This window comes from Balaenoptera musculus, chromosome 6, assembly GCF_009873245.2.
Source record: "Balaenoptera musculus isolate JJ_BM4_2016_0621 chromosome 6, mBalMus1.pri.v3, whole genome shotgun sequence".
Classification (NCBI taxonomy): Eukaryota; Metazoa; Chordata; class Mammalia; order Artiodactyla; family Balaenopteridae; genus Balaenoptera; species Balaenoptera musculus.
Window position 1 is genome coordinate 30344152 of NC_045790.1, and position 19964 is coordinate 30364115.

The window sequence follows — 19964 nt, forward strand, 5'->3', positions numbered from 1 at the left end:
TGGCTCTGCTCCCCAGAGAGCTGCTTGCACACGTAGACACAAGCACATTCTGAACTGGCTGGCCTCTGATCCTGAAGGTAGCTCTCTACCCATCTGAAGCCGCCTGGAACACACAGACACCATTTTTCCTCCTCGTCCCACTCCTCGGATGCTCTCCTGAAGCGGAGCCAAATAGGTTCAGGCAGAACTGCAACACAACTACAACTTCAGGAGAGCTCAGGCTTCTAGAAGATACGCCAGCGAAGGGCAGGGAAGTCGAGGCTGCCCTGGCGGTGCCACGTGGCCTGGCTAGAAACAAGGCTACCCAGGTGGCCACGTGTTTCCTTCCTTAAAACACATCTGCCCCCAATCTAGACACTCAGTATGGCCTTGTCTCTGGCATCTTTAATTTCACAACACTGTCCTGGTGTCCGGGCACAGTTACACATAGTTCTTTCCCTGCAGCTGCCTCTGAATAGGCTTCCCTAAGATTCTATTACTTTAAGGACAATTTTTGTCCTTTATTTTATATGTAGACATACATACATATATACACACACATGTATATGCACACACAATTTTACAATGTGTGTGCATACAAACACACACAAACACATTTTTTTTTTTAAACCCAGGCTTTAACTACATTACATCTTCCTGTTTGCTCCTATCTGCTTTTAGCACCTCCCTTTTATTCCATTCTGAGAATGAAAACATTCCACACCCTTCTGGTTATGCCTCATCAACAGTGGAAATAAAAGTAACCCATAGTTGAAATGTAGTAACATATGCAACTTATTTTAAAATGCATTGAAAATAAGGTACACTGATGGATAGATATAGGATAGAGGAAATAAAGCAAAATGTTAGCAAATGCAGAATCTTAGTGGTGGGCATATCAGTGTTCACTGCATAGTAAATTTCTCTGCATATTCCATCAACTTCTCTGCATATTTGAAATTTTTCATAATAACATGTTGGAAAAAAAGAAGGGGGTGGAAAAGGAGGGATTAGGTTTTTCTTCTCTTAAAGCATCAGAGCGTTCGGTTATGGACACCTGGCTCTGTGTATTCAACAGTTTCAACATTGAGTCATTGTCTGGCATTTTCAGATTTTTATAGGGGGCATGAAAAGTGCTGTCAAAACAAAAATGTTACATTATAATGAAAATGGGATTCATTTAATACATTTCAGATCTCAAAGTTTAAACAACAGGGCAACGGTACAACATGCACAGCCCAATGATGTAAACCAGGGATTGAAAACCTTTTTCTGTAAATGGCTAGATAGTAAGTATTTTCAGCTTCAAGGGCTCCAGATCTCTGCCACAACGACTCAACTCTATAGCATGAGAGCCGCCTTAGACCAAATGTGAAAGAATGGGTGAGGCTGTGTTCCAATAAAACTTTATGTGTGGATATTGAAATTTGAATCTCATATAATTCTTACATGTCACAAAATATTATCTTCTTTTGATTTTTTCCAATCATTTAAAAATTTGAAAACCATTCTTAGCCTGTGGGCTGGACAAAAAGGCGTTGGGCCAGACTTGTTCTTCGAGTCATCTTTTGTGACCCCTGGTATAAACCACAGTACCCTGGCCACTTCTGGCCCCAGTTATCAACGGCACATAAGGACTTACAAATAGGAGGAGCTCAAAGGGTGTCATTAATGCCCATGTGGCCAGAAAGAGAGTAGTCCCAGCACAGCACTAAAGCCCGTTTAGGAATATGTTGTTAGTGAGATGGTGCCTCGAAAAAGGAAAATCAAGAGCCAAGAACAGTGTCAGCACTACCTGTAACAGATCATGGGGCAAATGCCCAGGGGACGCACAGGGGGAGAGCTGCAGAAATAAGAGAGTCCAGGGGATTGCTCTGAACTGATACCCATTTTTCAGGTCCCTCCCCCCCACTTCCTCACTCCAATATCCTCCAATATTCTGTAACTCTCCTGTAAGCCAGAGAAAACAATAATAGTTTAATTTTCAGGTAACCAGCTTTTAAAAGTATACGTAATATCTAGTCCTGTATGAAATCCTGAAGGATTCCATGCCCTCTGCCAGGGAGGGGGTGGCTTTTTCTTAGCATTAAACAGAAGTGATGACTTTTTTCTACTCGTCCTGGGTCACTAATCTTGCAGAGGTTAGCACTGGCCTGAAACCCCCCAGTCTTTGCTGCCCAGTGACTGTGTTCTCGCCCCGCCTCTCCCTCTCACAACTTACAAAGCCTTCAGATGGTCTCACCTCACGCCCCTTCTTTTTGCTATTTATTCTGTTTTCCCCAATTATAATACAAAGTAATACGTGCTCAGTAAAGAAAATGCAGGAAAGCCCAAAGGAAAAAAAAAAAAAAAATCAGGCCAGCTTTCAAATATTGTTTCTTCTTTGAACAACAGGCTGGAGGCTGGTGGCCCAGTAATGCACTCCAGCAGAGGGCATGGGGCACAGCCCTACACTCGGAGGGGACCGTGCACAAGAGGGCTTGTGAACAAGCCACAATCCATCATGGGGTGCAAACGAGAAGCACACGGAACCAAACCCACTGCGTGCAACCCAGAACTATCAGACCATATTTTCCCTAAAAAATGGTTCTGTCTCTTCTCTCCCTCTCCTCCCTGCCCCCATCTCTTCCACAAATGCACCTCTCTCTCCAGCTTTCACTCTCACTCTCTGGCTCTCTTCACTCTCTCTCCAGTCTCCTTTGAGGGAGAGGGTTAGATAGATAGATACTTTAAAATATATCCATGTCTGTACTTGACTTTCTAAAGGGTAAGCATTTCTTAAATTCATCGGTCTCCATTTTTAAAAGGCCTGATGCTAATCCTTGGTTCACGGCTGCTCTGTCCCCATGGGGAAGGAAATTACTTAAAAACCTCCTTTGAAGGGGAGACCTGCATGAATATGAAGAGGTCATGGATCTTGGCCCAATGAGTATCTTTGTTCCAGGGAGCCTGACCTTCAAAAGGGCCCCTTAGGGATATCCTTGGATGTCCTTTCCCACCAGCCATGAAGGCTCCCCACTGCACGTCTTTTTCACGTAGCAACACCCAACCCAGTTCATCCAGGCTGTCCCTGAATGCCAGAATTCCATTGGAAAGTCGAGTTTGGAAATGAAATAACATGTTTATCTTTTTAAAGAGCCACATTAATATTCCTCAAACAGAGGAAAACTGTTCTGGAATTTTCGAAGAAATACAGTGGATGAAAGAACTTTTCGTCCATTATTAAAACTAAAAGGGAGGGCACGCAGCTGCCTATTAACTGTCTCTGCTAACTTCAAAATGGGTGCAGAAAAGCAGACCTATTATCTGACCCTCAGAGAGATCGAGGCTGTTAATGTGCTGAATATAAATTGTACATACAAAACAAACTTGAAATCAACTTGCAAACTGAAAATCAAGCTACCTTTAAAAGACTAAAGGCATGAACTGATAACACAACCTATGTTGGTAACACAGGGTCTCTGAGGTTGATGCTAAAAGTCAAAAGCGCTCTCAACTGCTTCTCCTAGATCTCTGACAACTGCACAAAAGTGACAGTCTCAATGTTCAGCTATTTCTCACATTCTGGAAAATGTTATGTTGCTATGGCATAATTTATGGTGCATGGAAGAATAACAACAGAGCACAAGAGAAACCATGTAAGTTCTTTTTTTTTTTTTTTTGAAAAGGAGCTTATATATCTTTTTTTAAAAAAAAATCTTGGGGCTTCCCTGGTGGTGCAGTGGTTGAGAATCTGCCTGCCGGTGCAGGGGACACGGGTTCGAGCCCTGGCCTGGGAGGATCCCACATGCTGCGGAGCAACTGGGCCCGTGAGCCACAACTACTGAGCCTGAGCGTCTGGAGCCTCTGCTCCACAACAAGAGAGGCCGCGATAGTGAGAGGCCCGCGCACCGCGATGAAGAGTTGCCCCCACTCGCCGCAACTGGAGAAAGTCCTCACACAGAAACGAAGACCCAACACAGCCAAAAATAAACATAATAAATAAATAATAAATTAAAAATTTAAAAAAAAATCTTTATTGGAGTATAATTGCTTTACAATGGTGTGTTAGTTTCTGCTTTATAACAAAGCAAATCAGCTATACGTATACATATATCCCCGTATCCCCTCCCTCTTGCGTCTTCCTCCCACCCTCCCTATCCCACCCCTCTAGGTGGTCACAAAGCACCGAGCTGATCTCCCTGTGCTATGTGTCTGCTTCCCACCAGCTATCTATTTTACATTTGGTAGTGTATATATGTCCATGCCACTCTCTCACTTTGTCCCAGCTTACCCTTCCCCCTCCCCGTGTCCTCAAGTCCATTCTCTACTTCTCTATCTCTATTCCTGTCCTGCCCCTAGGTTGTTCAGAACTATTTTCTTTTTAGATTCCATATATATGTGTTAGCATACAGTATTTGTTTTTCTCTTTCTGACTTACTTCACTCTGTATGACAGACTCTAGATACATTCACCTCACTACAAATAACTCAATTTCATTTCTTTTTATGGTTGAGTAACATTCCACTGTATATATGTGCCACATCTTCTTTATCCATTCATCTATCGATGGACACTTAGGTTGCTTCCACATCCTGGCTATTGTAAATAGAGCTGCAATGAATATTGTGGTACATGACTCTTTTTGAATTAGGGTTTTCTCAGGGTATATGCCTAGTAGTGGGATTGCTGGGTCGTATGGTAGTTATATTTTTAGTTTTTTAAGGAACCTCCATACTGTTCTCCATAGTGGCTGTATCAATTTATATTCCCACCACCAGTGCAAGAGGGTTCCCTTTTCTCCACACACTCTCCAGCATTTATTGTTTGTAGATTTTTTGATGATGGCCATTCTGACCAGTATGAGGTGATACCTCATTGTAATTTTGATTTGCATTTTAGAGAAACCATATAAGTTCTTGTTGGGGAAAACAGGAGGGCAAGATTAGGCTGTGCTTTTTAATTCTAAATACAGATGGTAGCAGGGAGGGAGCGGTGAGTTTAAAAATTAATGACAGCACTGCAATAAGAAGTTATGGACATTCTTTCATTTAATGCACACAGATCTCTAAGGCAGTTCTTAGGATCCTATTTTGCAGATGAGGAAGCAGGAGTTCTGAGAAGTGAAGGAGACATCAGATACTCCACCACCCCAGGTATTCTCATAAAACCCCAAATTTAAAGGGCCAGAGGCAACAATGAAGGAACTTACAGCAGGAGACCAGATCCCAGTGCAACAGAGGGGATCTGCCCTGCACTAAGGGGCAGGAGACCAGGACCCCTCCTCCTGGGCTCTCCCGGGCCAGCCTGAGCCTCCTGGGGCTGGCAGCTTCCTTGCTCCAGGCAGCCTCAATGTAGTCAGTTATTCAGCAGGAAAAGGGATATGGGCTGCAGCCCATGTGGTGTTAAAGCTTGGTCTCCTCCAATGCAACCTGGGCCTTCCCTCCAGCTCTGCGGTCAAGAAATGAAAACAAACAAATAACCAAATAACTATGCCATTCATCCCCCCATTCATGCATGCATTCACTCCATCACTTTTTATTGAGCACCTACTATGTGTCAGGAAGGTACTGTTCTAGATGCCTAGGACAAAAGAGACAAAGATCTCTACCCAAAGAGTCACAGAATAAATAAAATCCTTAACTTTAAAAAGGTAAGGTTATGTTAGTAGTATGTTAGAAAGTGCTAAGTGCTGGGGGAGAAATAGGGCAGAAAATGGGGTACAGTGTGGGGTGAGAGGTGATTTTAATAGGGTGGTGAAGTTTGGCTTCATTGCGAAAGTTACACTTGAGCAAACGCTGAAGGAGGTGAGGGTTAACATGTGACTCTCGGGGGGAAGAGCATCCCAGGAAGAGGGAATAGACATTGCATTCCAACAATAAGCTTAAATGGATAAAGTGTCCATATATTGCTGAAGTACTCACAAGAATGATTAATGTAGAAGGGTGTTTAACCATCTGGATATTAGGCTTACACGGCACGTTTGTGTTAATGTCACCAGCATTCTCTGTACAAATGTGGCTTACTATGTTGATGAACGTATATGATGAATTCAAACTACCTTTGCATACAGGAGTATGAAATAATGTGGCCTGCACAGTGCACTGGGAGTGCTTCTGAAATCTAACTTTCCACTTCAAAGTCACTAGAACGCAGCAGCAAAGGAGGACTCGTGGTTTCTGCATTCCAGTCGACAAACGATCACTTGCAGATAACACCTCAGCCAAAAGATCCCTTCCAGTCCTTGGATTTTTTCCTGGCTTAACATAGCGTGCTATCAAAGGAGAAGTATTTTAAATGTCACTAGCGAGAAAAGGAGGATGTGAAATAACCACCTGAGGTAAGTCCCAATAATTCAGCCAGTGACAGCTCAGAAAAAAGTTCAGTGTTTGGAAACGGTCCAAAGAAAACATGAAGTTTGTGTTTTGGAAGACAGTATTGCATGCACGTCTATAAAAGGGATTTTCAAAGGCTCTGGAGATCTTTTGCCAGATCACCTTCCTTATAGGCCTGGATTCAGAATGCATCAGAGAAGCTTCCAGGGAAGTTCCCAAGGGGAGCAAGCTCCCTCTGCACTCTGCTAGGGGGGCTTGGCCAGCCCAGGCTTGTCCTACAACAGAGCATTCCCCCCACCGCCATGCTTGGTGAGCAGTGATGGCAGCAGGGCCTCCCTGCGGTACCAAGCTGTTGCTTCTGGACTTGCAGACCCAGCAGATGCAAACAGCCAGTATGTGCTGGGCTCTGAGAGGGTGAGATCAGGGTCAGAGACCCAGGAGGCCCATCCCCTCCAAGCCCCTCATTCTAGCAAAGAGGAACTGGAGGGTAGGTGATCCACACAAGGACACATAATGCTCAAGAGCACACAAGTCAAGGTCAAAAGATGAGTTTCCTCAATTCCCTTCTTGGATTTTTTTCAGTCACTGGGAGACCAAGACCTAGAGAGGCAGAGGATTGCCCCAAATGAAACAACGCATCAGTGAAGTACGCAGACCCCAGCTCTCCTCACTTGAGTGTGCAGCCGCCTACTAGGCTTTGGTCTTACAGAATGTTTGTGGAATTCTGCTTCCATCAGCTAAGTAAGCACAGACAATTAACATCGCCTTTGGCCCTCCACCCTTCAGGCATCCGCTTTCACAGCCTGCCTGAGACCAGTGTGTTCTGTTCAGGTGGTTCTTTCCATCCCCTCCTCCTTGGCCCCACTGCCAAGAGTCTTCCCTGTTCTAATGGGAAGGAATTGTGTCAAACTAGCCTCTCACTGTCTTTGAAGCAGAAAACAGCATATGGAGGTGGTTTAGTCTGGGTTCTGAGTTTTTCAGAGAAATGCCTTTATAACATTTCTAATTGGCCTCAACATCAAAGAAGGCGCGTCACTCACCAGAGAGAGCAGCAGAGAACAATTAAGGATGGCTGAATGGTGAGATGTCAACCAGATTTGGGCAGTGACACCACCATTACCATCACCTTAAAGGACCATTCAGTGCACAATTACACAGCAGTGTCTTGGGGGATGTCTTCGAAAAAGATACCAAACATACTTGATTAGTACCATAATGATCCTCTAGAAAGCTTCCCACCCACTAGCAAATGGAGTCAAAATGCTAACACTGGAGAACCCCAGACGTCCTTCAGTTGGTGAATGGATACATTGTGGCATGTTCATATGACAGGGTACTACTCAGCAATACAAAGGGATGACTGATATAGCAACAACTTGGGTGAATGTCAAATGCATTATGCTACCCAGACTTAAAAGGTACACATGCTATGATTCCATTTCTATAGCATTCTCGAAAAGGAGAGACTAGAGGAACAGAAAACTGACAAATAGTGGTCAGATGCTGGGGACAGTGGGGGTGTTAACTACAAGAGGCACAAGGAAATTTGGGGGGATTACAAAACTACTGTACCTCTTGATTGCAGTGGCGGTTACATGACAATATGTATTTGTTAAAACTCATAACATTGTACAATATAAAGTATAATGTTACTGCATGCAAACTATATCTGAAAAAAAAAGGTCCCCCCCATAAAAATCTAGTAGTAACCAGGAAAAAGAGCAAAACCCAACAAAGAATTTAAATATTTGCTGTTTCTAGGTGAGTTCCACTTTAATATTTAAAAACAAACTTACTTGGGGACAATGGATACATGTATACATATGGCTGAGTCCCTCTGCTGTGCACCTGAAACTATCACAACATTGTTAATTGCCTATACTCCAAGATAAAATTAAAAGTTAAAAAATAAATACAAAATAAAACAAAACATAAAAACAAACTTGCATCTCTCTGTACATTGGTGGCTCAATTGACTGGCTGTGTCCTTCGGAGCAACTGACTTCTCACCCCGTGGTGGGAGCAACAGGGACAGGTAATTAAGCTCCTCAAACTTTCAAGCATCCAGTAGGAGTCAGGTCTAGAGAGAGGAGCTGGGCAAAACGGAGATGCCCCAGTGCCAGGCCTTGGAGAGCTCACAGGGGAAGGGATGAAAACACACAGGGGAGGTAGACCAGAAGTCCCCAACCTGGATATGGCTGCTCTGCAAAAGAAATACCACAGGTTTTTTCTGGAAGTTGACATCATGTCGTTCATTAATTCAACTCATTTTTGAGTTAAGCACAGTGAAAAACAGAGATGCAGAAAGTCCTGGAACTCACCCCCACATATAGAAAGACATTCTTCCACCCCAATTGCTTCCATTGGGCCACCACAGGCTTCCACGGGATAAAATGGGACCCTGGGGAGACTGCAGGGCACACCATTCATACAGTCTGGATGCGAATGTCTGTGACTGGTGTCCCCTGGAATTCTGTGAGGAGGTGTTTCTGGCAGGAAACCTACCCCAGCTCCACCTGCAGGCTTCTGAGAAAGATGCAAGTTCAAGAGGTCAAGTCTGTGCTTCCCAACCTTTCTATCCCACCTCATGGACCATGAGGATATCTATGCTTCTTGCAGCCTGAGATAACCAGCCAGGGGGCTCCAATGTCCCCAGGCCCTGCCTAGTTACCCTGAGAGTGAGGGGACCAACCCACGGCCCAGCCCACCTGGAACGTGAGGGACGCTCCTTGATCCTCCACTCAAGGAGCCTGGGAGGATCCAGAAGGGTGCTTGCCAGTGGGTCTGGAGACCTGGGAAACTGAGTTCTAGTGTTAGGGCACCTCCGGCCTACTTGGAGCCTTTGCGAAACAGGTGCCCCCTCTTCCAGGAAGAGGTCCCAGAGCATCAGCTGGATTTCAGTCCTGACCCCACCCCTTCTCAGCCTGCTGCAGAGCCTTTGGCAGGGTACAAACTGCTCGTCCTGCAGGATGGCCTTGCCTAAGAGCCAGAAGTTCTGTCCTGTGTGCTGTACATATCCTATCCACCTCTGTCAGGGGGGACGGACTGTCTTTCAGCAAATTCAAAGTACTGACTAGCATGTCTGTGATTTTCTTTTGAGGATAGCAAACATAAATACCTAGGAGTTCCTAGTTTCCTAGAATTCAATTTCCTCAGTCTAGGTTAGGCTTAACTTCTGAAGTCCCCCAAGCTCACATGGACGGCTCAAAATGGCTTCCTCTGCTGCTTCCCTATAGCTACCAAGAACTGAATCTAGCTAGTCCTCAAACCTGTTTGATGGCCAAATGGCAACCAAGGAGCTCCCTATCTGGAAAAAGTACACTTGGAGTCATACCTCACACTTTATACCCAAAGGAATTCCAGATGGATGACAGAATTTAAACATAAATAATAAACCATAAAAGTACTAGAAGAAACTATAGAAAATATTTTTTAATGAACTCAAAGTGAGCAGAGACTTTCTAAATATGATACAAAACCTGGAAAAGATGAAAAAATTTTGATAAATTTGACTACTTTAAAAAAATATCCATTTGGGATGATGAAAATGTTCTGGAGCTGGATTGTGCTGCATAACCAATGTGAATGTACTTAATACCACTAAACTGTATGCTTAAAAATGGTTAAAATGGTATATTTTATTTTATGTATATTTTACCATAATACAGAAAAACATATCCATGGGGGGGAAAGAGCAGAAACAAAGTCAAAAGACAAAGGACAACCTAGAGGAAAGATGTCTAAATCATGCCATAGACATAAAGCAATTTTTAATATATAATGAGTTCCTACAAATTAATAGAGGTCTAAAAAGTTATTGAAAAATGAGCAAATAGTATGAACTGAAAGTTCACAGCAAAGACAAATAGTTCTTAAGCACATGAAGAGAAGCTTATACTCATTCATATTTAAAAATTAATGAGGGAATTCCCTGACGGTTCAGTAGTTAGGACTTGGTGCTTTCACTGCGGTGGCCTGGGTTCAATCGCTGGTTGGGGAACTAAGATCCTGCAAGCCATGCAGTGGGGCCAAAAGAAAAAAAAAAAAAAAAAGAATGAAACCACACCTATCAAAATAGAACGCACCCAGAAGTTTTAAAAGAAGGTAGAGAAATCAGCTCTCTCAACTGTGGGTCATTGGGTTGTAAACTGGCTTATCTTCTATGAAGAGCAACTTGGCGATGAATGACAAATGCTCATACCCTCTGACCCAGCTATTTCACTCCTAGGAATTTATCCTACAGATAATTTCAACCTTTTATACAAAGGTATTCACTGAAGAATTATTTGTAATAAAAAATTAGAAACGAACCCTAAAAGTTCATAGATAAGGAGAGAGTTAAATAAATTACGGTAAACTCAAAGAACAGAAAGAGGCATTTCTCTTTCTGCAGTAATGGGATGATTTTCAAAATATGTTGTGAGGTGAAAAAAACCAACTGTAGAACAATGCATATAACATGATACCATCTCAGTAAAAACATGAAAATATGCATAAGCTTACTGACTGAAATATGCACAGGCTCTACCTGGAAGGATGCCCAAGAAGCTGAGGAGCTGGTAGCTAGAAGACAGAAGGAGGGACACGACCTTCCCTGCATGTTCTCTCTGACGTCTGCGTCGTGTGAAAGGTATGACCCACTTCATTTTAGAAGACGTAAAGGGATCTATATGTCTCTTGTTCCCCATAACTGGTTACCCGCATTGGGTACTGATGACTAGGGCAAGTCCCCACACTGCTAGACAAGAAGGCCCTGCCTTCCCTAGAAGATGGGGAAGAAAAATGCCAGACTTAATAAAGCTGGAAGAAAGGGACACAGAAGGAGATGCTGTCCTCTCTCCTCTTCTTTGTGTCACTGCCCGAGTGCTAACATCCCACCAGAAGGCAGGGCTCTGTCAGGCAGTTCTGACGGTGGAGATTCTGACGGTGTCTCTTCCTCCCTGAGCTTCCTCACTGCCCACCAAGGACCTTGTCCTCATGCGGTGCAAACTGGAGTCCCATGAACTGGCTGCTGGTCCCAGCTCTGAAGTCTCACTCATCCATGTGAACAACACTTTCTGAGTCTCCAAGCACACATCTGGCACCATCCTTGGGACTGGGCTCAGCAGTGAGTAAGACAGGTAAGCAGTTGCCTTTTCAGACCTTAACAACGGAGCTGGGGAAGCGCTCCAGCCGGTCCGTGCTGCTCATGAGAGCCCACTGCCCATTTTGCAGAAATTCTGTGAGCTGCGTGTTAAACATAGCCACTGTTAAAGAATACAGAATCCAACAATGCCCCAATCCCGGCAATGACACCAAAAGCTAAAAAGATAGCACTACTGCAATCAGCAGTGCTGAAGTTGAAGGAGGGTTCAATTTACTGAATATAATTTGTGCAAGGGTGAGAAATCGTTGAACAGTAGATCACATGCCAGATTGAGTGGCAATCAATTTATTGGGAAAAGAATTAGCAGATGGGGATGCCTTTCCATTTGTCAAAACATCATCAAGCATAGGTTGACCACAGCAAAAATTAACAAACGCATGCTGGCTATATATTGGCTATATGGAATTTATACTAATGAATATGGATATTTTGTGATTATTTGTAAATTGTCACACATCCTTTACATCAGTAAAATTTACAATAAATGTATGTATGGTATACATATACATGTGTATATTATATATATGTATATATATATGTATGTAAGTATATACACACATACACGCATTTCAATTCACACTGAATTGAACTCTGCTACCTTGAGATTAACTTCTCTAAACTCTGGTTTCCCAATCTGAAAAAGAAGCCTAAAAAAACCACTTCCCACCTGCCTTCCAGGGTCAAAAAAGAAACTCTAAGCCATAAAGTTGAACCCTAGTTGTCTCCAGTATCCTGATTCCTCCCATCCCACGGTGGCTGATTTTTAAATACCTGCTCGCAACAACTGTCCTTGGCTTTCGAGCAGCTGTCTTCTCGCCTGTAACCTCTTTATTACCACAGGAAGGAATGCTACCCGAGAAACAAGAGCTGCACCGCTTTGGAAACTGCTCTGGCTCCAGATGTCCCTGCCCCCTCAGAGCAGGGCTCCCCCACGCTGGCAGTCCCTCCACTTGCTCCCTGAGTGGGGAGGCTCACTGACACCTAGTCGTAAGGCTGGCAGCGCTCCCAAACCCTCAGCAGCAGGAGCCCATTTTCCCATCAATCCGTTTACACGATTCTACCAGAGCCCTCTGTTTCTTCTCTCTGGGTGCAACTCCAAGCACTTTCTAGAGAATTAATTTTAAACCATAATTAAATCCTATCTTTTAAGAACACATGATACACCTTTCTACTCGCACTAGAATCAATTAAAATTTACTGGGGAAGAAGTCAATTCTATATTCAGACTTCCTTTTTGCTTTCTGAAGCCCCAGTTTTCCAGCATCGTAAAAAAAAGAGAGCAAATTTGATGGTACTGAAGAGACTGCCGACTGCAGAAAGGTTTAACGTCAAGTCCCATGGTTTTCACTTTTAAACTGCAAATATTCCAGGGCAAACAGTTGTGCTGTAGAGGCCCTGTTCACAGACTCAGCACAAACATGTGCTGCTTTCTCTAAGAACCACGCTAGCTGTGACATGGGCACATCAACAGCTGGTGCCTATTGCCTCTAGTACCTACTTTCCCTTCAGTAACTGAGAGGGGGTCAACCCCAGTGTATTCCCACAAGACTCCCCCATACTTTAAAATCAGACAATGAGGGCTTCCCTGGTGGCGCAGTGGTTGAGAATCTGCCTGCCAATGCAGGGGACAAGGGTTCGAGCTCTGGTCTGGGAGGATCCCACATGCCGCGGAGCAAGTAGGTCCGTGAGCCACAACTACTGAGCCTGCGCGTCTGGAGCCTGTGCTCCGCAGCAAGAGAGGCCGCGACGGTGAGAGGCCCGTGCACCGCGATGAAGAGTGGCCCCCGCTCGCCGCAACTAGAGAAAGCCCTTGCACAGAAACGAAGACCCAACACAGCCAAAATAAATAAATAAATAGCGTTCCCTTTAAGAAAAAAAAAAAAAAGATACTTCTTTAAAAAAAAAATCATACAATGAGAATAGGTAACATGGTAAAAAAAAAAGTACCAATAGATTTGGGGGAAATCATCAGGATTTCTACAATGGAGATTGTACAATGGAAACGATATAGCCGTTTTGTCCATATCCTACTCTCCAGCTAGCAGTTGAAACTGGGACCCACTCTGTACCTTTACAGGGCTGTCGCTACCCAGGGCTATTCCAAAGATGAAAACATACTATGCATCTTAAGGAACTTTTTAGTGATTACTTATCCACCTTTAAAACTCATAGGAACTATGGTACAGTCCTTCATTTCAGAATATTGTGATATGACCAATTAAGACAACGGGTATTTCTGGAATACTTTCTCTGTGAAAGATGCTGGGAACAAAAGAACTATGACACCTTAAGGGGCTTATAATCTAGGGAAGATAAACACAGATATACACACACACACACACACACACACACACATGCACATATGGCCAGCAATGCAACATGGAGAGTCTAAATGCTGGATGACTGTGGCAAAGAGGAAATATCCAGGAGTTTGCAAGAGGAGGGAACACTTTGAAAGGGGATGGTCAGAAGTGACTTCCTGGGAAAAATGGGATATAAACCCAGTATTCAGAGTAGGGAGGAGGATCCTTCACAGTGATAGTACAGATTCTGATCACCTGCACCAACAGAGGGGAGCAGTTGCATGGCAAACGCAGTGCTATTTCACAGCTGTCACTAGCGGATGTCCCTCTCCTGGTTACTCTGCATCTCCTCCATCTGTCCACACACCACCCTCCCCACCCCCCCCAATCTGTTCTTCACTGTTCTCTGCCCAGCTGGAGGCTGCCCCACATCCTGCTCCCTGCGGGGGGTTAAGGGGAGGCACTGGCAGGAAGGAGGAGGGAGAGGTCAGGGTGTGTCTTCCCCAAAGTGGCATATGTGCTGAAGGCCCTCCTCAGCGGCCCCAGCTCAGCCCTAGGCACAATATCAGCTTCCCAGACTGTGTACTTGGCCGTCCTTCACCTAGACCATCAGGAGTGGACTCATTTCTCTTTTTAAAATTTTATTTATTTATTTTTGGCTGTGTTGGGTCTTTGTTGCTGCGCACGGGCTTTCTCTAGTTGCGGCGAGCGGGGGCTACTCTTCGTTGCAGTGCGTGTGTTCTCGCTGCGGTGGCTTCTCTTGTTGCGGAGCACGGGCTGTAGGCGCGCAGGCTTCAGTAGTTGTGGCACAAGGGCTCAGAAGTTGTGGCACACGGGCTTAGTTGCTCCACGGCACGTGGGATCTTCCCGGACCAAGGCTCAAACCCGTGTTTCCTGCATTGGCAGGTGGATTCTCAACCACTGTGCCACCAGGGAAGAGGAGTGGACTCATTTGTTGCCAGCACCCTGACTGACCCATTTCCCTTCCCCACCGTGCCCTCCAAATCAGCCCCTGTCCTTTCACACCCTCCACCACTGACAAGCTTCCCCAGGTGACTTCCGTATAAGTGCCCCTCCCCCAGGGAGCTGGGAGAGGGCAGAGATCACTTTTCACACCTCCTGCCACATCCTGAGACCTGACTTTTCACCTTTAAAAGCCCCCTGCTGGGAAGAGGGGGTATTGGAGGCAATAACTAAGCTATATGGGTTCCCCACAGTCACACAGCATGCTATGCCATCCAGCCTGCTGGAGAGGCAAGATGTGGGGCCTAAGAGAATGAAAAGTGAATAAAAAGCAAGGAGTTATCTAGCTTTGACTAAAAATTAGAAATCAGCATTAAAAAACACACACACACAAAGCTATTAAGCAGGTTAAAAACAGAGTCGTGGAGACAGCAGCAGAAGGCCACCCTTAGGAGACAGTAGGGTGGACTGAGGTCAGGCAGTGATGGGAACCCAGCCGAGCCATGACTCAGAGCAGCCTGCTCAGCAGGACGGGGCAAGGCAGAAACTTCGACGTTGGTCATGGGTGGCTACCACACTGGACGAGCGACATCCGGAAGTCTCTCCAGGTCTTACTCATTGTCAGTGCCACTCCACGCCTCTGGGAAACAGCAGACACACCCACTCCAGGGACAGTACATAAAAGCCAGACTAAGACAACACCTGCCTCAGACCTCTGGCTCACACCATCTGCAGCCTCCTCTCTTCCTTCCCAAGCTCTGGACACCCAAGGTCAATACCTTCCTTCAGGGGCACTTTCTTTGCTCACTGGGGGCAGGATCCTCTTTGCCTACTACCCGCTCCAACCCCTAGGTCCATTTGTTAACACTTCCCTGCCCTGATCCTGTAGCCCAGTGGTTCTCAATGGGCTGGGGCGGGGGTGGGGACAGATGTTACTAGCATCCAGAGGGCAGAAGCCAGGGATGCTGTTAAACATCCCACAACCACAAAGAATCATCCCTACCAAAATGTCACTAGTACCAAGGTTGAGAACTTTTAGTTTAAAGGAGGGAAACATCGGGCTTCCCTGGTGGTGCAGTGGTTTAGAATCCACCTGCCAATGCAGGCGCCACAGGTTCGAGCCCTGGTTGGGGAAGATCCCATATGCCGCGGAGCAACTAAGCCCGTGCGCCACAACTACTGAAGCCCGTGCGCCTAGAGCCCGTGCTCTGCAACAAGAGAAGCCACTGCAATGAGAACCCCGCGTACTGCAACAAAGAGTAGTCCCCGCTCGACACAACTAGAGAAAGCCCGTGTGCAGCAACAAAGACCCCACGCAGTAAAAAATAAATAAATAAAATAAATAAATTTATTTAAAAAAAAAAAAGGAAGGAAACATGTATTGAACACATTGTATGAGCCAGGCGCTGTGCTGGATTTTTTTTTTTTAAAGATTTATCGATTGATTGATTGATTGCTATGTTGGGTTTTCGTTTCTGTGCTAGGGTCTAGTTGCGGCAAGCGGGGACCACTCTTCATCACGGTGCGCGGGCCTCTCACCATCTTGGCCTCTCTTGCTGCGGAGCGCAGGCTCCAGACGCGCAGGCTCAGTAGTTGTGGCTCACGGGCCGAGTTGCTCCGCGGCATGTGGGATCTTCCCAGACCAGGGCTCGAACCCATGTCCTCTGCATTGGCAGGTGGATTCTCAACCACTGCGCCACCAGGGAAGCCCCTGGATGTTTTAAAGTTCTTTAAACTTCTCCCTTCCACGACAGGGCAGAGAAACAGGCCACAGGGTAAGCCCTACCACCATCACCCAATCTCCAGCCATGACTTAGCAATTTTGGGTGTCCAATGGTTGCCTCCACCATCTTAAACACGTTATCCAAGGCCAATGTCTTTCCGAACCTCGGTTTTCTCATCTGTAAAATGTGGATTAAATACCTACCTCCAGCCCCTGGTCTAAAACGGGTTCCCAGTAAATCTTAGTTTCCTTGTCTCCTCCTCCATGTCTGAGTTCCAATTTCTTCCAGGGAATAAATGGGTAGACATGCGTGCGCACACATATCTGCTCAGGCACCCACCTGCTTATGTTTTTATGTCCCCACAAGAATCTGAATGAATGAGTGAATAAATGAATGAACCCTCCAAGTCAGAATGGCCTCTTCTTGCCTGAACTCCAGAAACAGTTTTTCATACTTAATTTCTCTCACTCCTTATTTAGGTTTTCTATTATCATTGGTTGTATAAAGTCTGTCTGCCCTACTTGGTTAGGAACTTGCTGAGATAAACGGTCCTGCCTGACACCCCAGCCAGTGCCCTATCATTCAGAAGTCCAATCAACCCTGGACGAATGAATATGTGACGGGCGGATATCACAGTTCACACGACACTTTTGTTTAACAGTCTATTTATGTTGCCTGTTTATAGTTAGCATTGTCACTTCCTGATATTTCACTTGAACTTACCTTATAAACCCAATTTCTGGGCATTTTCCTTTGCAAATTTGTGAGCATCTAATGTCACTTTTATAAACTACAGATATCTCTACTCAATGGTCCAAAGAATAAGGAAGCATCCTTTAAAGGGGCCTCTGGTGCGACCGCCATGTTCCTTGAACAAATGGGCCCCCAGTCCAGGGAAAAAGGATGCACTCAAACGCCTAAGTGGGCATTCACTCCCAGCAGCTGGCAGAACCTCGCCATTAAGTAAATCCTAACAATTCAGCCTTTCAGCCACCAACCTAATAGGCTTTTCTTGGCACAGGCAATTCTGGCTTGGCCAAACACTTATTTTCACATCTTAAATCAGTACGTGTCAGAACTGAACGGAGGCTCAGACCTGCCGTACGTCTTGCCTTCTGCAGCAAGTTCATCTCAGAATGGAACTCACACTCATTCAGATTCCTTCTTCCATAAAGATCTGTAAGAAAAATCAATGATTTGTTCATCCAATCAAATTCCTAGCCTCTTATTGGGCTGCTTAAGACAGTTTTTTCATTTAAAAAGCAGCTAGAAAAATGAAATTGACTTTTCAGGAAGTTACAGTACACCCTGTTAAAACATAAATTTGTGTGCTGACATACCTCAGGTTCTTAATAACGCCAGGATGACCGTCCCTCTGAGCATTTCCGAGCAGCTCTCTCCCGGCTGTTGTGCAGCTTTTAGTTGTCCTGGCTTCCCTGAAAGCATGTTTTCCCATCTTAATTGACCCTCCTTGACATGAGCTCCTCCCTCCCTCTTCCAGGGGCATCTGGGTGCACTTTTGCAATGGCATCCGTGTAAGCCCCATCTCCAGCAGCCCACTTTCAAATGCACGGCTCAATTCCTGGCTAACTTGTTTCTCAGGAGCTCTGCAAATCATTGACCACGCTACCGGGCAGACCCACCAGGGAGCCCAGTACATAAACCGAGTCCTGGGTCCGAGCCAGCCGGAACGGGCAGCTAGAAAGGCAGATCACATAAGAGACGTCAAACTTGGTAGAATGAGCCCACCCTGCGGGCTGAGCCAAAGATGGGGAGAGAGACAGAGGAGAAAAGAAGAGAAGGAGGAAGGATGGAATTGAGGAGAAGAGGGCCGTCACCCCCACCCCGCCCCTGGGAGACCAGGTCAGAACCTGGGTGGGGCAATGAGGAACTAACAGAAAAAGGCAGGACCCCGGTGACAAGGATCCAGAAGCATGTTCAGTCTCTCCTGCGCTCTCTGTCTTATTAAACAGCCGCCCCTTCTCCAGCACTTACAGTGTGCCTGCTACTAGGCCAAGTGCCTTACACGCATTGCGTGTGTCTTCACAACAACCTTATGAGGTAGGTATGATTATTATCCCCGTTTCACAGATGAGAAAACTGAGTCTCTCAGAAGTCAAGTGACTTTCCCAAGGCAACAGCTAGTGAATTGTGGAGTCAGGGATTTGGGTCAAAAGCTCTGAACCACATTCTAATTCCTGGACATGTACCTTCATAAGGCAAATAAACAAAGCCTCCTGTGCGTTTAGCTGAATCCCACCCCATGTAAGAGACACAAAAAGCCATGCTTTCTACTCTCAGAAAACTCACAATTCAGAGAGAGACAAGAATCACATGAACAAGCCAAGTGTAAAATAATACCAAGTGGCCAGTTATTTACCGCACATTAAGGGATACAGGAAATAAGAGAGAATCTGCACGACTAGCCGTGGACATGCTCCACAGAAGCCTGCAGGCCGAAACAGGCCAGCTCACTCTGCATTCGCTTTTTAGTTCTCCAGGTTAAAACTTGTCTCTAATACAGATAATTTTTTTTAATTAAAAAATTTTTTTTGCCGCCCACCCAGCCTGGGCCGGAGGGGAGGCGGCTCAGGGTCGGCGAGGACACCAGCCTCCGCGCCACCGCGTCGCTCCTCTGGCCGGCCTGGGCGCGTGGGTCGGTGAGGACCCCGGCCCCGTGGGCTGAGGGCGGAGGGCGGGCTGCGCCTGGGGACGAGGTCCTGCAGCCTCCCCGCCGCCTCCCCAGCGGGTTCCCGGCTGCGCCGCGGCGCTTGCACGGCAGAGCGGTCCCTCAGGTCGCTGTGGGTCCCTCCTCCGTCGGCGGCTTGGTTCAGAACACGTTTTTAGACGGGGTCAAAGGGCACACTGGGGCGCGGGGTCAGACGAGGGTGCGGGGAAGGGGCGCCAGAGACTCGGGAATGTTGGGAGCCCAGACCCGCCGGGACGCGGGGTCCTGCTCCGCGGTTGCTCTGCCTGACCTTGCCCTGTGGGTGCAAAAAAATTTTTTTAAATGTTTTTAATTGGGGCTTCCCTGGTGGCGCAGTGGTTGAGAATCTGCCTGCCAATGCAGGGGACACGGGTTCGAGCCCTGGTCTGGGAAGATCCCACATGCCGCGGAGCAACTAGGCCCGTGAGCCACAATTGCTGAGCCTGCGCGTCTGGAGCCTGTGCTCCCCAACAAGAGAGGCCGCGACAGTGAAAGGCCCGCGCAACGCGATGAAGAGTGGTCCCCGCTTGCCGCAACTAGAGAAAGCCCTCGCACAGAAACGAAGACCTAACACAGCCATAAATAAAATAAATAAATAATTAAAATACTCAATTTGTTTAAAAAAAAAAAAAATGTTTTTAATTATCTGCATGAAAGAGAATGTTGCTTCTGAAGAGGAGGCCTACAAAGGATGGTCCATATTAATTGGTAACATTAATAAAACCGGATATACTCATTCAGTGCCCGAAGCATGTTTAGCAAAACCGAGGGACTTCATGCTTCTACACCACCTCGACTTGCCTGTCCACTGCCGTATTTGCCAAGCTT

The 19964-nt window shown here is 45.9% G+C and overlaps 1 protein-coding gene across 6 annotated transcripts in view; it reads right to left on the minus strand.

Annotated features, from left to right (window-relative positions):
* The window catches only part of DAPK1 (death associated protein kinase 1), a 211395-nt gene that overhangs the window by 181565 nt on the left and 9866 nt on the right, over positions 1-19964 (minus strand). For 4 of the 6 annotated variants that reach the window (XM_036856617.1, XM_036856615.1, XM_036856616.1 and 1 more), the window contains exon 3: positions 17770-17865. The exons of the other annotated variants lie outside the window; for them this stretch is intronic. In XM_036856617.1, coding sequence (XP_036712512.1) covers positions 17770-17865 — 96 coding nt within the window. The remainder of the gene's footprint in view (positions 1-17769; positions 17866-19964) is intronic. 6 annotated transcript variants of the gene reach the window in all.